Source organism: Mycteria americana, chromosome 3 (genome assembly GCF_035582795.1).
Source record: "Mycteria americana isolate JAX WOST 10 ecotype Jacksonville Zoo and Gardens chromosome 3, USCA_MyAme_1.0, whole genome shotgun sequence".
Taxonomy (NCBI): Eukaryota; Metazoa; Chordata; class Aves; order Ciconiiformes; family Ciconiidae; genus Mycteria; species Mycteria americana.
Window position 1 is genome coordinate 93,270,760 of NC_134367.1, and position 14,920 is coordinate 93,285,679.

The 14,920-nt window shown below is 38.5% G+C and overlaps 1 protein-coding gene across 3 annotated transcripts in view; it reads left to right on the forward strand.

The window, feature by feature from the left end:
- The window catches only part of LTBP1 (latent transforming growth factor beta binding protein 1), a 203,788-nt gene that overhangs the window by 12,355 nt on the left and 176,513 nt on the right, over positions 1-14,920 (forward strand). For all 3 annotated transcript variants that reach the window (XM_075496119.1, XM_075496120.1, XM_075496122.1), the window contains exon 3: positions 3,748-4,036. In XM_075496119.1, the coding sequence (XP_075352234.1) occupies positions 3,748-4,036 (289 nt within the window). The remainder of the gene's footprint in view (positions 1-3,747; positions 4,037-14,920) is intronic.

Below are 14,920 nucleotides of genomic sequence, written 5' to 3' on the forward strand. Positions count from 1 at the left end.
TTCTGTCTGCAACAGTGGTGAGCAGTAGTTGGTTAGGGAAAGATGCATAAAAAGGATTAACATGTTGGTATACAGCCACAGAAAATGCTTTCAGCTTTTTGTGATTTAGGGACTTCCAAAGCAAATGTGGCACTGTGGCTTTATTTTTAGTAGATACAGATTGCATGGTCTTAAAACACAAAAACCAACCTAAAAGAACCCCGTGTTCCTTCACTACACTTCTGGAAAGTGGGGGGAGGTTGGTTATGTTGTCTATGCCTGGCCTTCCAATGTGGCCAACTTCCTTGGCACAGCAGGTTTTGGATGCTGAAACTAACAGGTTCAAAAAGCAGATCAGTGGACTCCTGACAGAAAAATCTGTTGAGGGTTATTAAACACAAAAACAGCACCCTTGCTCAGGAAATTGCTGAGCCTCTAGTTCTTGAAGGCTGTAGTGGTACAAACTTTTACTGCTTCTCATCCTGTCCTTACACCTGTCCTTAAGCATCCACCATGGTAATGGAGAGAGGAGACTGGACTAAGTGGATCTTTGATCTGACCCACTAAGCCTAGTCTCATTATTTGCATCTTTGCCAAGATCCATTTTGAATTTCCAGTCATGACCTCCTTGAATTGAATAGGACCAAGCCTATTGCCTTTAACAGGAGTATATTGGCCTGCTTTTCAGTTTTAAACTTAATACTTCCAAGTCCCAGTTTTTGGAAGCTTAGCTTTATGGAAAATAATGGTGTTTTCAGTTAGATGTGCCATTATTGTTGTCTTCAAATGAAATAATTAGGTCATACATTTGGCATGCTGCAGCTGTTTTGAACATTTTTAAAACTAAACTGCTGTATTATGTCAATTAAAATGTTCATTTTAATTCTTTCCTAAAAATGTGATCTTTTATCCTATTTTGTGATCTATTACACAACATTAATGAAGAACTTCAATCAAAGGGTGCATTGCTATGAAGATCTAATAGATCACTTTTTTAACCTGTTGTCACTGCTCACATGATTTGAGACAAACTGGGTGTTTCATAACATAGTTGCTTGTTTTGTTATAAGGCCTGCTAGAGTAATGCAGTTTGTCCTGCAGAGCCTCATATGCTTTATGTATATGGAAAGCTGAGAAACTTTCAGGGTTTACATTGCTGTCAGTGAAGTAAGAATCTTCAAGTTTGGGTAAAAAAGATAAGGTATTTTCAAAACAGGTTCTATTTTCAGCTGCATAGTTTTAAATTCATTGCAACCTTATTAGGTTCACTTTAATAAGTGGAAATGTAAGTTTTCTTAGGCTTCTGAAGCACAGCTTTGGTTCTTAACTACAGGAAAAAAAAGTTGAGGTTTTCTCAGGGTTATCTTTTGTGTGTAGAAATTGTGATTTCACTTTTGAGAGTTAGGAGATACACAGTGATCAGTGTCCTAGCAGAGTGGATATTTTATTATGTTGACTTTTGGGGTGGTCTTGTTAGCTTACTCCTGTGTTCGATTTTTGTTTTTTGAATAACTGGTTGAGAAGCCTGGAGGTTAATATAGATGTATGCCTGTAAATACATGTTCAGTATGAATGTTTTTTTTAATGTTGTAAAACTCCGACTTCTGAAAATCCTGTTTTGGTTTTTTTTTTACAGAAATTTTTGTGATATTTTTCTAAAGCACTCCCAACTGTGCCCAAACTGTTTCACGGTGATGTTTGCACATTTTCTACAGATGACCACAATGATGGGGTCACTGTTCTGGTCTTAGAGTCTCTCAAAAGCCAATGAAACTTAATTAGAATTTAAGGCTCCTTAATCGATTTTCCAAAGATATAATTAATTTCAGTCATGTGCATATAAGCAAATTTTTACTGTTCGTAGCAAAATCGAGGTCTTTAAAGCAATGCATAAGAAAGAGTTGGCTTGTATATTACAACATATCCTTATTGTAAATCCCTTCTCAAGTTTACAGTGAAAATGGTCTTCAGTCTTTCAGCAGTTAAAGACAAAATATAGTGTCAAAAATAAACAAATATAAGTAAGCAAATGATTACTTTTTTGTTGCCAGGAAGATGCATAATGTGCAATTAAGCTAGCTCAGCTAAGTAGTATTGAAAAGGATATATGTTGCTGAACAACATATGGAAGGGGAAAGTATATGTGAGAAGAACCCCATGCAAAGCTCAAGTTAAAGTTGTAGGGCAATTCTGGTGTCGTGGACAGGTGATATACATGATACATCTGTGTCAGATGGTATTATCAGTTGACAAATTAGTCCTCTAAATTAACAGAGTCCCATCCTAATAAATTATTTCATATGTATGCTTGTGTGCTTATTTTTATATATAAATATATGTATTAAAACTTGATTGAAGTGCCAAGTGCTCCAATTTATTTGGACCAGGGCTGTGGACTGACTTTCTTAAAAAATAAAATAATTGTGCAATTGGATATACCTGAATATGGTGCAGAATCACATGTTATGGTTTGAGATGGTAGACTTTATGACCTGGCATATCATTCTGTCTATGTTAAAAGATCTTTAACAATCTTAAAAGTATGCTTAGTTTGAAGGAGCAAAGTAGCTCAGCAGTGATTCTTCTTATAAATGCTTCATTGTATGCCATTGCTAATAGGTCTATTGAAGAAATTATTTTGATAACTATTTTAATTAGAATTGTATTGTACTGTTAAATTTTATCCTCTGGATAAGAGAATTAATTTGTTTTGCCATCTTTGTGTTATTTTAACATTCTCTAAATACAATAGCATTATAAGTTTAAGCATCCAAAATAAATCCTCAAATGAGGCATACCTTTGCAGTGTTATGTATGCATATGATCAGCAACTGCTTTTGTGCTTTTTTTATTTTGGTGGGATTTGCTGCTTCTCAAAGTTTCTTGCTCATTCAGAATGGAATTGATCCTGTGTTGGCAAGGTCTACAAGCTGGGTGTTGTGTCTAGGCTGACTATTCAGACTCTCTATAGTCAGTGGATAGAGCAACACAAACTGTAATTAATCCTCTCTGAAGGCAGGTATCTGAAAGTGAATTGTCTTTTGAAGAATCTCATCCCTTTTCACTGGTGGTACAAAGAATGTATAGAAGCTAGTTCAGGATAATCACAAGCACCTGTCTGTTTCTTCAAAGAATGCAACCCCTAGGTGTAGCTATGTCTTTGTAGCAGCAGTTTATACATCTCCTTTTTTATGTTATTACAGTGGTGATATTGGAGGGAATTTCATTTGGGCTTTAGAGGGGAAGGGTTGAATCAATTCATGCTTCTCTGCATCGTTTTGGTCATCTATTACATGACTGTAAGGATTCCTTCTAGGTACCTATGGAGGATCTGTGATTTTAAATAGTAGTAGAATGAGTCCAAGCCTGGATCAGTAGTAAAATTCTACAGTCTGCATAATACTGGTTCATTGGATGTAGTTTGATTGTTAAAGAGTGGGGAGGGAGGATGGAGGGAATGAGAGTATAAAAGGCAGTTAACAGGAAGATTTGAAATAGCGCTATATTTCTTGATTTAACTTGTGTATTTCCTATTTTTTTTTCTCACCAACATTTTACTTTTCGAAGTTGTTCAAATGTTGTGCATGTCTTACGTAGGAAAGCAGTAAAAGCTATACCAACTTATATACTATCTTGTGGAGCTTAGCAATGTTGCGCTCTCCTACTCCAATTAACATTAGCAATTAATGTCTTTTTTTATTGCGCGGAGGGTTTGCATTTTCCTTCATGCTTTGTTTCACAGGTACTTTTTAAAATGTCTTTTCTTAGCTAACTGTGCACCACCGTGCCAAAATGGAGGGATGTGCCTGCGACCTCAGCTTTGTGTGTGTAAACCAGGAACAAAAGGTAATTCCTGTGAGGATACAGTCATGCAAGATACATCTTCCACTGGAGGCCGGAGCCCTGTTGTTCCCCCGTGGCCCATACCACAGCAGGCTGCCCAGCAGACCTTCTCTCAGAAGGTGCAGGTCCCGCCGAAGGTTGGCCCTATGACTCAGATGGCATTCACCATCAAGCAGAAGCCTTCTGTTGGGTTACCTCAGCAAATGCAACCACAGTAAGTGTTTTCTTTGCTTTCAAAAAAGTCCAGTATGTTAGATTTATAAAACATTATTCCTTGCAAGTGTTTTCAAATAATCATACTTGGAAACTTAGAGATTTTTTTTTTTTAAGAGTTTTTTATTTTAACTGTCAGACTTCAGTGGATTTTTAAACTTCTGTTACTTGTGAGCCAGATCTCCTCACCTGCACAGAATATCCTTTAATATCAGTCAACTTTATTTTCCTTAGAATAGCAATGCTGTACTAATTTCAGAGGAGTTATTCTTAATTTACACTAGTGACTCTTTGAGTTTAGCCTAGAATGGTTTGGAGTGGAATTTCAACACCTCACATAACTGAAGAGAGTAAGATTTGGTGCTTGTGTTGAGTTCTGGTTTCTTTATTCCATTTGCATTATATTTTCTCTTTTAAAATAAGTGTGTATGGTTTTCCTACAGTGGATACTTCCACTTGTAAGTGGAAGCTTGCATGTAAATGCAAGCAAATGCGCTTGCTTGCATTTGAGGTTCAGGATTGTATCTGCCTGTCATGGGTAGCAAGGAGACACCCCTCTTGTAGGAGAATTTTTTCTCTGCCTCTTCAGTGACTGGCGACTTAGCCAGACTTTGATATTATTTTCATTAGTTTAAATACTTCAAGTGAGTCTGAAATTTCTCTAATTATAATGTTGTTTTTATTAATGTGTCTGACCTTAACTTGTTTCAGGGCTGTGTTTGATATGGGGGGAGGGAGGTGCACAGGAGGGTGGGAATCAAGTTGAATGTGGGCAGTTTTAGGTGTCTGCAGCAACTACCATCCTTCCAGTTTCAGCTGAAGTCAGTGACAAAAAGTGTTTCTGTCCTGTAACAGGTGTTGCTTTTGGTTAGCTGTAAGCAGGGTGCAATCTGACTTGCTTCTAGCCTCCAGAGCAAGATAATCAGGATTGGGAAATAAACTGTTTTTTCCCATGCCCAAAACTATAAAAATTAACCCAGAAGGGTCGTGTGTGATTATAGAAGTCTGCACCTGAGTAGTTATATGCTCCTGACAACAAAGTACATCCTGCCACCCCTCTCCAAACCTGCATCTGAGAATAGGCTGCCAGTGACTTTTGGTGTTGTCTGGTAACCTCTTTATCAGGTTCTTTCCTCCTAAACTCTTCCAGTTCCTTTTATGCAGTTTGTTCTTGCCTGAAAAAAAAAAATCTGTCTTCTTCCAAGCGCTTTGAAACTGTGCTTAGAAGGCTTGTGGATGCCTCTAGAGAAGACTTATTTTTCCATTATTCCTGGAAAAGCAGAGTCCAGGTATAAAGGGTTATACCTCTCTTGTATGAAAAGAGAAGATGATAAACTGGTATTCTTCTAGGCTGCTATGATAGTTGCTAGGCTATGATGCTCAAAGTGTTTCTAGAGGGTACCTACAGCATGTCATGCTTCACCAAAATCTCTGTTCTTGCTTGCATGAGACAACATCCCAGATGTAGAGGAAGCAAATTTGGACTAATAAAAACAGTCATCTGTTATCTGCTATCCAAAGTACCTCTGCATGCTTCTGTAAGCAGTGTTAACTCAGGTGGGCTTTGTTGTTCATGTGACCCTTCTCAACCTAAGGGTTTTCTCCTAGATGTAAAGAGACCTTTTCAGGTAGGTAGGACTGTTAGTCTTTGAGAGCACAGGAAGATAAATCTATTTCAGCCAGCTTAATAATAGAGTGGGAAAATGGAAAACTGCATCTTTGGAGTCATGAGAAAGCCAGCCTACAACCTTGGGAGGAGCCAGACACAGGAGCAGGAGATGGAGAGGAAATGGGCTGTTTCACAAACCAAACCGGTCATATGAAGTGCAGCAGAAGAGGTGGATGTTTAAATACAACTGTTGAAAGGAGTGCTAGCAGTAGTTCTCATGTAGACTTAGGACAATTTACAGGGCTGAAAGATCCTTCTGAGGTCAGGTCTCTACCATTGGTGCAGAGCAAATGGGCTAGTTCCTGCTTCAGTTCCTCTTTGAATGTCTTGTGATCTTGTATGTTGTGTGAGGCTGCCCAGATATTTTTGGAATGGCTTTTTTTCTCTTCCCACTCCTAGAAACATAGGGAAGGCTGTGGCAGGACTGGAATCATCCATTGTCAGTGCAGTTGGTATGCTGATCTAGACAATGCTGCTATGCAGAGCTGTCAAGGGCTGGTGAGAGTCAGGGCAGAACCCAACCTAGAACACCAAAATGAGCTCCTAGAGGAGGCTTGTCTCTACAGCGCTTCTGTTTTGCCATCCTCTGTCAATTTTTTTGTTTTGTGTATGCATTCAACTTTTCCAACTTCAGTCATTGAGATGTGTTCTTACATGTTTTCTTAGGATCATAGTGGCAGTGATATTTAGGGAAACAGGGAATTCATTTATTTCTTCCCAGAGATCATTTTTGAAGAATATGATGCTGAACAGAAGGAAACCTGGAGGGGGATTAATTTCCTGGAATATCCTGCATTTAGATCATGGGCACTTAGCACTAGCAAAGTCTGTCATAGCCCTGGGCTGAAGATGGATATTATCAGGTACAAGATCTCATCTCGGAAGAATGTTAGCATAAGATGTAGATGGCTGTAATTGAAAACAAGTGGTGTCTCAGAAACAAAAATCTGCTTCTTATTGGAACCTGTTAGGAATTCTGATCTCAATAACAGACGTGCTTTGTGGTCCTGAATTCCTGTGATAGCTCTCCAGTAACTCTGGGAGTCCTGTTCACATCTCATTCACTCACTTGTTGGCAATAGTAGAGCTCCAACGGCTTGATTTTCTACATGTACCAGCTGTGGGAGCAGAAGATATTTTTTCTTTAAGGGAACTTTCTAGTACAGTTTTGGAAATGGTCAGGTCCTAACTATCCCTCAGGTTATTGCCTTCTTCCTGATCAACTTGAAAAGCATTTATGCAGGTCAGTTACCCATGTTGTCCTGTAAGGCACATTCCTTTTGAGAATGTCAGTGTAGCCTTCTCTCCCACAATCCCAGCAAATTGAACACACTCCACAAGGTGAACTCAACTTTTTAATTAACTTGTCATCAAGTTATTTGCTTTGGGTGGTACTGGAATATGTTCATGCTAATGTATGTTAATAACAGCGAAATAGAGACATAAGAATTTAGGCATACTCCATGTGTGTAGAAATCATTGCCTCTGCTTTTGAGGAACTGCTTTTCAGGAAAGTAGATTAATTCTAAAACTATACTGATGCTTTCAGCTTAGTTGAAAAGAGGACTGCAAGCCACCATTCCAAACCATAGTGTTTTTAATTTTTTTTTTCTAGCTTAAAAAAAAGTGTGTCTGGCCATTCAGTGTTTGCATGGAGATGTGTAGTGATGGCTTTAATGTGGAGTTCTCAATGGTATTTGTTACTGTGTTGCGAACTGGTATGTTCTCTTCCAATGTGGCTTTTCCAGGTTTTTTTTTTTTTTTTTTTTTAAATTGTACTACTATTGAAACTTTTACCATTTATCATCAAGGAATTATTTCAGGAGATGTTGGAAAACAACCAGAAGAACTTTACTTCTTTCCAATGGCTTGCTGGGGACTGAACGAGCACGGCTCTTCATGGATAGCATGACAGAGTGTTTTCAGTTTTAGGAAGGAGTATTTGTATTGTTAAGATTTGGTTTGACGTAATGCTGTTGTCATGTGGCAGAAAGTCTTTCTAGACATTCAGAACATTTACTTTTAAAAAGGTTGCTCTATGAGCAAATGTTTGTGATACCAAAACAACTATGCAACAATTTTATACTTGACTGAGACTTTTTACCCAAACAGGTAAAAGTAACCCACTTAGGTTAAAGTTTGTTCCTCTAAGCAAACTACTGTGCAACAGTAGTGATTATATAGGATGTGGCTGAAATAAAAACAACATTGCAAGTAGCCATTCCCCTTGGAGCATGTATGATCAATAAGCTAATGGGAATAATTTTCATGTCATTTTCATTCCCCCCTCTTTAGAGCTGTGGGAATAGATCTCAGTAGGTTGATCTGGAAAACTAATGTGTATTGTGAAAATACATCTGTACCTTTAACTTCCAAAGGAAGAAAAACAAAGTGAGAATAGGGTTTATTACTGATTTCAGGTATAGAAATATGATTTAACAGTATTCTGTCTTTAGAAAAATCGATGTGTTTTGTTTAGTGTTGTAATGATCGCTGAACCAGGGACATTTTCCTCTGTTTTAGGTATATTGAACTTGGAGAAAAGGCTTACTATGTTTGTAGATGTGTCTGCTTTTGGTCTTTGTATCAGAAATCTTGCTTAATATTTGATCTTCAGCCCTTTAAAAATAAAATTAGCTGCAACTATTAGCTGATTTGTATGTCCTGGGAATTAGTATAACTTTTGGTATTGTCTTAACACTTCCAGTCTATATTGAGAATTCATTCTTAATAACCTTATTAAATAGATAACAAAGACACAAAGAACCCCTATTCAGGGCATTTACTTAATCTTGGCATTTTGCTAGCGTAGCCGATAACTAGATGTTTCAAGAATCTTCCATTCAGAGAATGATGAGGGCTGGCCTTAGACAAAGGCAGACGTATTTTCGGGATTGGGCCTGTCTGATTAATTACAAATGCCTCATTGATTCCTCATCTATGAAGAGCCTGTTCTGCTCATGATTTAGGAGCCCTGAGAGACATATACTTTATCTCCAGTAAACTTATTTTCTTCTTCAGTGCTAGAATCTGAATACTTCACTGAGAAGCAGTTTTTCCTACTGAGAAGCACTTTCCACTTTACCCAAGCTCCATAAAGGTTACATATGACATATATCCTTGTACTTTGATAAATTCCTCCCAGGAATCCAAAACTATTGTTTTACACAATGTGTAATCAGTTGCTAATCTAACCACTACCAAGGAATTTTATTACTCATGTCTTATGTTGAAGTTTGGGTGTTAACTGTTCATCAGTATCTGGTGAGACAGATTTTTTTTTTTGTATGACTGGATTTAAGACATGAGCATAAATGGTGAAGAACACTAGGCAGTTGGAGAAAGCCGGATCTCCTGATGTTATTGTTCAAATATTGATTGACACTTTGTAACCAGTCTGTTAGAGGGGCTCTGCAGTAAATCCTTGTCAATTTCCCTCTTCAGCAAATTTTCCCTGAATTACCTCACAGGGCCTTAGAGAGAGGTGGTGGAGGACCAGCAGGTGGACTGTTGGCTAATTTGAAGTGTCTAGCATAGACAGCATTGCATGTGAAGATAAGTCTGCTAGTGTACTCGGAAGTTATGTAGGCAATTGAATCATGACTACTTTGTTCAGCAACTTCCTACACTAAGCAAAGGATGTACTGTTATTCAGAAAGGACTCTTTACGTGTGGTGTGTTAGTCTGGAGGTATTTATTTTCTGAATAGCTCACTGAAGCGTTGTAATTATTGAAGAGAATTTAGCCATGCTTGAAAACAAAAAGAAGCATCGTTTCTGCTGTTGAGACATGGCATTTCCAGGACAAAGGAAGTATTTGCAATAAACCAGCCTTCATTACAGCCCTGTTTTGTTACTAATGCAGTCTACAGCTTTAAAAATATCTCCTCCAGATGTGTGTACAGGAAAAAAAAAAAACATTTTCTGATAGGCTTTATCTTTTGTAATATTTTTTTTTAATTTAAAGTACTCTCTATACAGAAAACTTACCATGCAGCTGAGGACAGACTTCATTAAAGCCCATAGCACCACTGGAGGATATTAAAAGGAATTCCTTGTCAGTTTGGATGCTATGATGAATGATGTTTCAGGCTTGTCAGGGATTTTATAAGCAGTTTAAAATTGGTTTAAAGGAAAATACTGCTTTTGGATATTCTATGCATTGGCTTTGTGTTTTCTGTTTCATTAAAAAGACAATTGAAGATGCAATTCTGTACATTCTGTGTCAGGGAGATGAGTTTTAAAGGCAGAATAGTCTGTTAAAAGGAGAGAGACAATACTAGTACATACTATTATGTCATTGGGCAGTAGGTGGCAAGCTTTGCTTTTCCTTCTACTTAGAGTTTATTTTCATATTGCAGAACGTGAGGATTTTGAAAAGGGTGGTTTGAATTCACTGGAATATGTCATTTATTGGCAGCACATTTTTTTGAACCATCTATTTTGTTCATTGTGTATAATTGTCTTTCTATTGAATACTGAAGTGAAGCCCCTCTTCAGATGACAGATGGACACAAACCAATATATGTGAGCTCTTTTGTATTCTCTTATGGCTTCAGTAGGCAGATTACTAATATACAAATTAAAAACAAATGAGTTTTGTCACAGTCAATCCTAAATTATTTGGGATGCTCCTGTTCAACTTTTATTGTGGAGCACAGTACAGCTTGGGGGGGGGAGGGTGCACAACACCCTCTTTTAACACAGCATTTTCCCAAAATGGGACTTAGACTTCTAGCTCTGTAACTAATAACTGAAAAGGAAAAAATAACAGAATGTTTGTTTTGCCTTTCTCCTGATGTTGTCCCATCCTGTGTCCTGGTCCGTCTGTTCCCACCCTCCCCCCCCATTCCCCTCATGAATTGCTAGTCTGGTATAGCTGTCCTCACAAACGCAGCCTGCTCTGCTGATGTGTAGGGTTGGGCATGGAGATAATAAAGCAGCAGCAAATTGCCTAGGTAAAACTAAGAGTGTGTAGAGAGTGCAATGCTTGAGTACTTGTTGTGAGGTACTTTCTATTGTGGGTTACTGTTAATACCCCTTCTCTGCTCAGACTTCTTGCCTAGAGCCAATCACCTGACATCCAATGAATTAGCAGTCAACTGTATATCTGTACCAAGGATACAGGGGGCACAGCACCTCTCCTCCTGTGCAGTTCCTCTCAGCTGTTGTCTGGCTTAGACATCCTCAGCTGTTCTCCAGAACACATTTTTACCTGTTAGGCAAGTTAATTCTTCATTGAGTTTCCTCATAGTGACTGAGTTAGAGTTCTTCTTGCTTTGCTATTGGCATTTTTTAAAAGTTTTTTCTGGATTAAAAGAATGACACTCCTCTCATTCTCTCTTGCTCTGTCCTGCATATACTTTATAATAATTGTTCTGAGGAAGATCAGCTATCTTGGATCTTCTTGATCCCAAACAAACATAAACATATTCATATAGATAGCTATTTAATTATGTCATCCTAGAAATTCTAAAACAGTAATTAACTTTTTTTTTCTTACTATGGCAGGGCATTCTGCACAGGGTTCTCCTTACGTAAATAGGGGATGCATATGAGTTTACATTTTTACTGCTGAGGCTTTGTGTCCTCACACTATTCCTAATGAAGGTCAGAAGTGTTTTGGGACTAGTAATGCAATTCTGAGCTGTCAGTTGAGGGCATGGTTAAATTAATTGCTGCAGCAGCACTAGGCATACATAAAGGATCTTTGGCATCAAGTATTGGTAAGTTGAGACCAATGTTTTGAGATTCTGATACTGCAGCTATTCTCACTTCTGTAGTTTTTGGCCGTGCTATTGATGTATGTGTGCTAGAACAAAACTGGTTCAAAGGTAGTTACTCATCTCTTTGTGCTGCCAGGCACTGAGTCAGTCCTCAAGAACACCTCCATTCATCATTCTAGGGGAATGTAGTCATCGGGCTGCAGGAGCTGAAGTCACTGTTTAGTTGAAATGGTTGGTCTCCCCCAGGACTGGGATCATTTGTTTTGGCAGAGAACATGGAGATGACTTTTTGATGATAATAATCAGTCTCAGTCCTGGTGTCCTTTTTGAATGGTGTTGGTGCACACTTCAGTGCTAGTCTGTAGGCTAACAGATAATTTGTAGTTATCTCTGTTGGATTGAGTATTCTTGCTGTTAATTGGTTTGTAACAGACCCGGGCCTAAAGACCATGGCATTACTTAAGTGTGGTGTGAAAGGCAGAAAAACATGAATTTATTACAAAATAGGCTAGTCATTTGATACCATTGTGAACTAACAGGATCTGTGAGAAGTGGGCATATTGTTATGGGAAACTGCCTTGAAGGAAGCCTTTGGTGTTTTGGTGGACGAAGTCCAGTCTGTTTTTACGACTTGTTTGTAAGACCTTTGGATGTGAACATTTGTGATTTTTCACACACCTGTTTTGGTTGAAATCTTTAGGGCTGCAAGTATCCAGTTTACTTGTGTTAAGAGTTCAGCAGAGAATCCTTTCGATGGACTGGAGCTAGATAGCATCTGGCCATGTCAAGTACTGTGCATATGCAGTGAACTCTCAGCAGTACGTTGACTTCTATCCACCAGAAAAGCAGAGATATCTTGGAAAGAATTTTGAAAATATAAAGTATCAGCATTGCACTGCCACACAAGACATTCATAAGATTCATCTGTAGTGTCCTACATTTTGGATTATTGACGTTCCTGAGATGATGCACCCTACCTTTGCATGAACATCTCATTTTATCCACACTTGAGCTATCATCTAGTGAAGTGAAGGTCTCACAAACAGGCGTTAGAGGATGTTCAGTGTTTTCATTAGTATCTTTGACAGGAAAAGGATTCTCAGAAATAGAATCTTTTTTTGATACAGAGACTTAAATTATAGGGAGCCAACTGGGACCTCAAGCCAGCCAGAGCTTATTCCAGACAGGAGGAGGAAGCTAATCTGTGTGATGGCAACAGCCAGTTGGCTTATGGTTTTATATGGCTATGTAACACCACTTGCCTGAGTAAAGCTTTGGTGCAAGAAAAGGGTGGTCAGTGTTGGAGTAATATCAGGGAAATTGTTGCCTGGCTCTACTGTTGTACAATTTCTTCTATTAATCTACTGTAGTGTGATGGAAGGATCAACCAAATGTGTGTAGGAGAGTCCTTCACCTCCTCCCCTGTCACTCAGCCATGACTCAGCTATGTTAGGAAGCCAGCACAGACAACCTTCCTTACACTGAGAGAGAAAACAGCTCGGTCAAGATTCCAAGAGCTCACTGTGTTTGATTCATCTCTCCAGGCACTGTGCATGGATTGTTACAAACTGTATCAAAACCATGTTCTACAATGGTAAGGCAAGTAAAACCCCAAAACCCCATCCAATTTTTTTTTTGTTTGGATGAAAGTTACTCTATTCTTCTCTATCGGATTCTGTTGTGCCCAGAGTACTACATAGTAGACAGGTAAAATCTTTCTTAACTTTTAGAAGTTGAATGTGAGAATTATCTGGTCTAATGACCTCCTGGTGTTGGCTGACTGACTGTCTGTTCTGTCACCTTCTCTGTCCTTCAATTTGAAACAGATCCTGAGAACCTCTCATAGAGAAAGGCATAGGAACCTTTCTGAGCTCCTTCATGATGAACATAGATGTGAAGAATTAATCGAGACTTTCTTGTCTGGCCTTTTCTTCTCTGTGTGTTCCTTTAATACATTGCTTAATTGGTTTGAAAGACTTTTGGACAGTTTTTTAGCTCATTAACTTTTTCAACTAGCTTCCGTTTTATGTTCATTCTCCTGACTTGAAACTGTGATCTGCTGTAGCGAGTCTTTGACTTTTGTTCCCCTTTCAAGGATGTTAACTCTGTTTTGCTCACTCTTGCAGCATCTCTTCAGTGGTAACATTTGAATTGGACCCTGTACACAGGTTAGGCCAAAAAAAGATTTTATTCTTTTCTTCTGGGTTCCTGATGAGCTGATCCATGAAGATGATGTTAATCACATCTAAAAATTTTGTTTTACTGTTGTGCTGTTGTTTGGAGGTTGTTTGGAGGTAATTGAAGTTTCATATTACTATTGTTTCCTGTCTTTGTAGCTTCAGTGATATGGTGGCTGTCACCATCTTAGGCAGCTATATATAGTCCTAATACTGTGTTTCCTCTACTTTGCATGGAAATCACAGTTCACAGAGATGCTCTGTTAGTGATTGATATGGTTAAGTTGCTGATCTAATTTGAGAGGCTACTCTTTGAGAAGTAGCATAACTCCTCTACCAGCTGGTCTGTTTCATATCCAGGATATTCCATGGATTTTTCCCAATTCTCCCATTAGTTTTCATTTCCCAAGGTAGGAATGATTCCTTCCTAATAAGCCTGTATAAAGCTGGTCATTCTTTTTCCATTCTATTTCTTGAACTTGTAATGTTTCATGTAGAAGCACAGGTACTTCTGGTTTGGTTGCCTCCTCTATTAAAAAGCATACTGTTTATAAAGCATACAGTTTGTTCTGTTTCTCAGTGTTACCTCTTTAAGTGTTACCAACTTTTGCTTTCTTATTTACTTGAGTATGCTGACTTCACTAGAACTGTGACTGCATCGTTCAGAGCTGTATACTTGCTTTCCCAGTCTCTAATTTAAAAATTCTCCTATGATATTTCTAAGTGCCATCAACCTAGATCCATTAAGCTTTAAATGGAGTTGTGTCTTCCATTGAGCTTTCTGTGTTCCAGTTTCTGACAACTCTGAAGTCCCCTATGTTTATACCATTTTCTGAGCCATGCAGTGAAATTGTTGACCTCTCTGGCACCTTGTTTGTGCATACTGTTAGCAAAGAGTGTCAAGGTTTAGAGCATGAGACAAATGCACTGTCTTTTGGCACTTTCACAGAATCACAGAATGGCTTGGGTTGTAAGAGACCTTTACAGATCATCTAGTCCAACCCCCCTGTCATGGGCAGGGACACCTTCCACTAGATCAGGTTGCTCAAAGCCCCATCCAACCTGGTCTTGAACTCTTCCAGGGATGGGGCATCCACAACTTCTCTGAGCAACCTGTTCCAGTGCCTCACCACCCTCATCATAAAAATTTCTTCCTTATGTCCCTCTTTCAGTTTAAAACCATTGCCCCTTGTCCTTTCAATAGCTAAGGTCATGGTAACACAGAAGAAGTAAATGCCTCTATATAATATACATGCTTCCAAAATATTTTTATAACACAAAGAATGTAAGTTCTTTAGAATTAGTCTCATTAAA